General features: G+C 72.2%; 1 protein-coding gene across 1 annotated transcript in view; it reads left to right on the top strand.

The window, feature by feature from the left end:
* Positions 1-1,481, top strand: part of RNF44 (ring finger protein 44) — a 7,945-nt gene that overhangs the window by 1,871 nt on the left and 4,593 nt on the right. Inside the window, exons 2-4 of the mRNA XM_019534750.1 lie at positions 88-268; positions 614-848; positions 1,183-1,415. Of these exons, the coding sequence (XP_019390295.1) occupies positions 162-268; positions 614-848; positions 1,183-1,415 (575 nt within the window). The 5' untranslated portion in view covers positions 88-161. The remainder of the gene's footprint in view (positions 1-87; positions 269-613; positions 849-1,182; positions 1,416-1,481) is intronic.

The raw sequence follows: 1,481 nt of genomic DNA, 5'->3' as shown, positions 1-1,481 counted from the left end.
TCCCTGCCGCCGGGGCTGGAGTGCGCGGGTCTCCGCTGGGCGGCGGGGGCTCGGGCCATGACCCCTTCCCCTTCCCCTTCCCGGCAGGTCTCGAGGTGCTGGTGTCCCGCCCCGTCCGGAGCCCGAAGTCCGGCGCGCCCCTTCGCCTCCCGACGTCACCAATGCGACCATGGGAACTGGCGGTGAATAGGCGGCTGCCCTCTGCCCCCTTCACCCAGCGGCGATTCTCGGGGGGGCCCTGCAGCAGCCCCGAGCACCCGCGGCGAAGGTACGGCCACCTGCGTCGGAGCCCCGCGAGCCAGGCTCGGCAGGGTCCGCCCGGGCAGCAGGCTCGTGTCTGGGCAGTGGGCGCGGGCCACCGCTGTGCTGCGTCCTGCCCGTCCCGCCCTGGGAGCAGGGCTGCGCTCCTTGCCCCTTCCCGGGGCGAGACTTCCACACGCTCCCTGGGGCGCTTCAGGGCCCGGTGCGGTGGGAGGGGGAGGGCACCCTCTGGCCCCAGGTGCAAGAGCTGGGCCCCCGTGACGGGGATGCTGCGAACACGCTGGCCCCGCGTGCCCCCGTCCTGCAGGGAGCCGGCGGCCAGGCCCGGGGTCATGCCTGGTGTGTTTCTCAGCCCCCCCGCCAGGCGTCAGTGGGCACGGCGCGAGCGACCTCTGCAAACCCTTCTGGCCCAGGATGAGAGCTACCCGCTGCCGGCCTTCGCCCAGCCCCAGGCGCCGCCCCTGCCGCAGCCCGTCTCCGTAGATGAGCCCCGCGCCTACGCCCTGGCCAGCACGCCGCCACGAATGCTGCACCCGGCTGCGCACCCGCCCCACCAGAACCCATTCATGGTGGATCTCCACGAGCAGGTGGGGGGCGGGGTGGGGGGGGTTGGGTTCTCGCTGGACCCCCTGCCGTGACCAGCGCTGTGGCTGCGGTCTGGAGACGCCCCACAGAGACCCCGCAGGGGTCCCTCGTGCCCTGAATCTCCGTGCTGCCCAGGCCACTGCAGAAGAGCACCCGGCTCGGTCGCTACCTGCGCTGACAAGGAGGCCGGGCAGCCCCAGCCCCAGCCGGCACCGGGCTGAGAGCCTGGCTGCCTGTGCTCGGAGCTGGGACAGAGCATGGCTGTGGGGGCATGGCCGCTGATGCTCCCCAACAGGTGTGGGCGCAGCAAACTGACGGCCAGGGTCTCTCCCGTAGGTGCACCAGGGCCCCGTCCCCCTCTCCTACACGGTGACCACGGTCACGACACAAGGCTTCCCCCTCCACGCGAGCCAGCACATCCCCGGGTGCAGCGCGCAGCAGCTCCCAGCATGCTCCGTGATGTTCAGCGGCCAGCACTACCCGCTCTGCTGCCTCCCGCCCCCGGTGAGACCCTGCCGCGTGCTGAGGGGGCAGGAGGAGCTGAGACCTGGGCGTTGCAGGCTGTACTGAGCCTTGAAGGGAACGGGGAGGGGGCATCTTTGGCTGCCTGAAGAGCAGGAAGGATTGGGGTGGGG

This window comes from Crocodylus porosus, unplaced genomic scaffold (assembly GCF_001723895.1).
Source record: "Crocodylus porosus isolate Cpor-Errol unplaced genomic scaffold, CroPor_comp1, whole genome shotgun sequence".
Lineage (NCBI taxonomy): Eukaryota > Metazoa > Chordata > Crocodylia > Crocodylidae > Crocodylus > Crocodylus porosus.
This window is presented reverse-complemented; position numbering and strand designations above follow the sequence as displayed.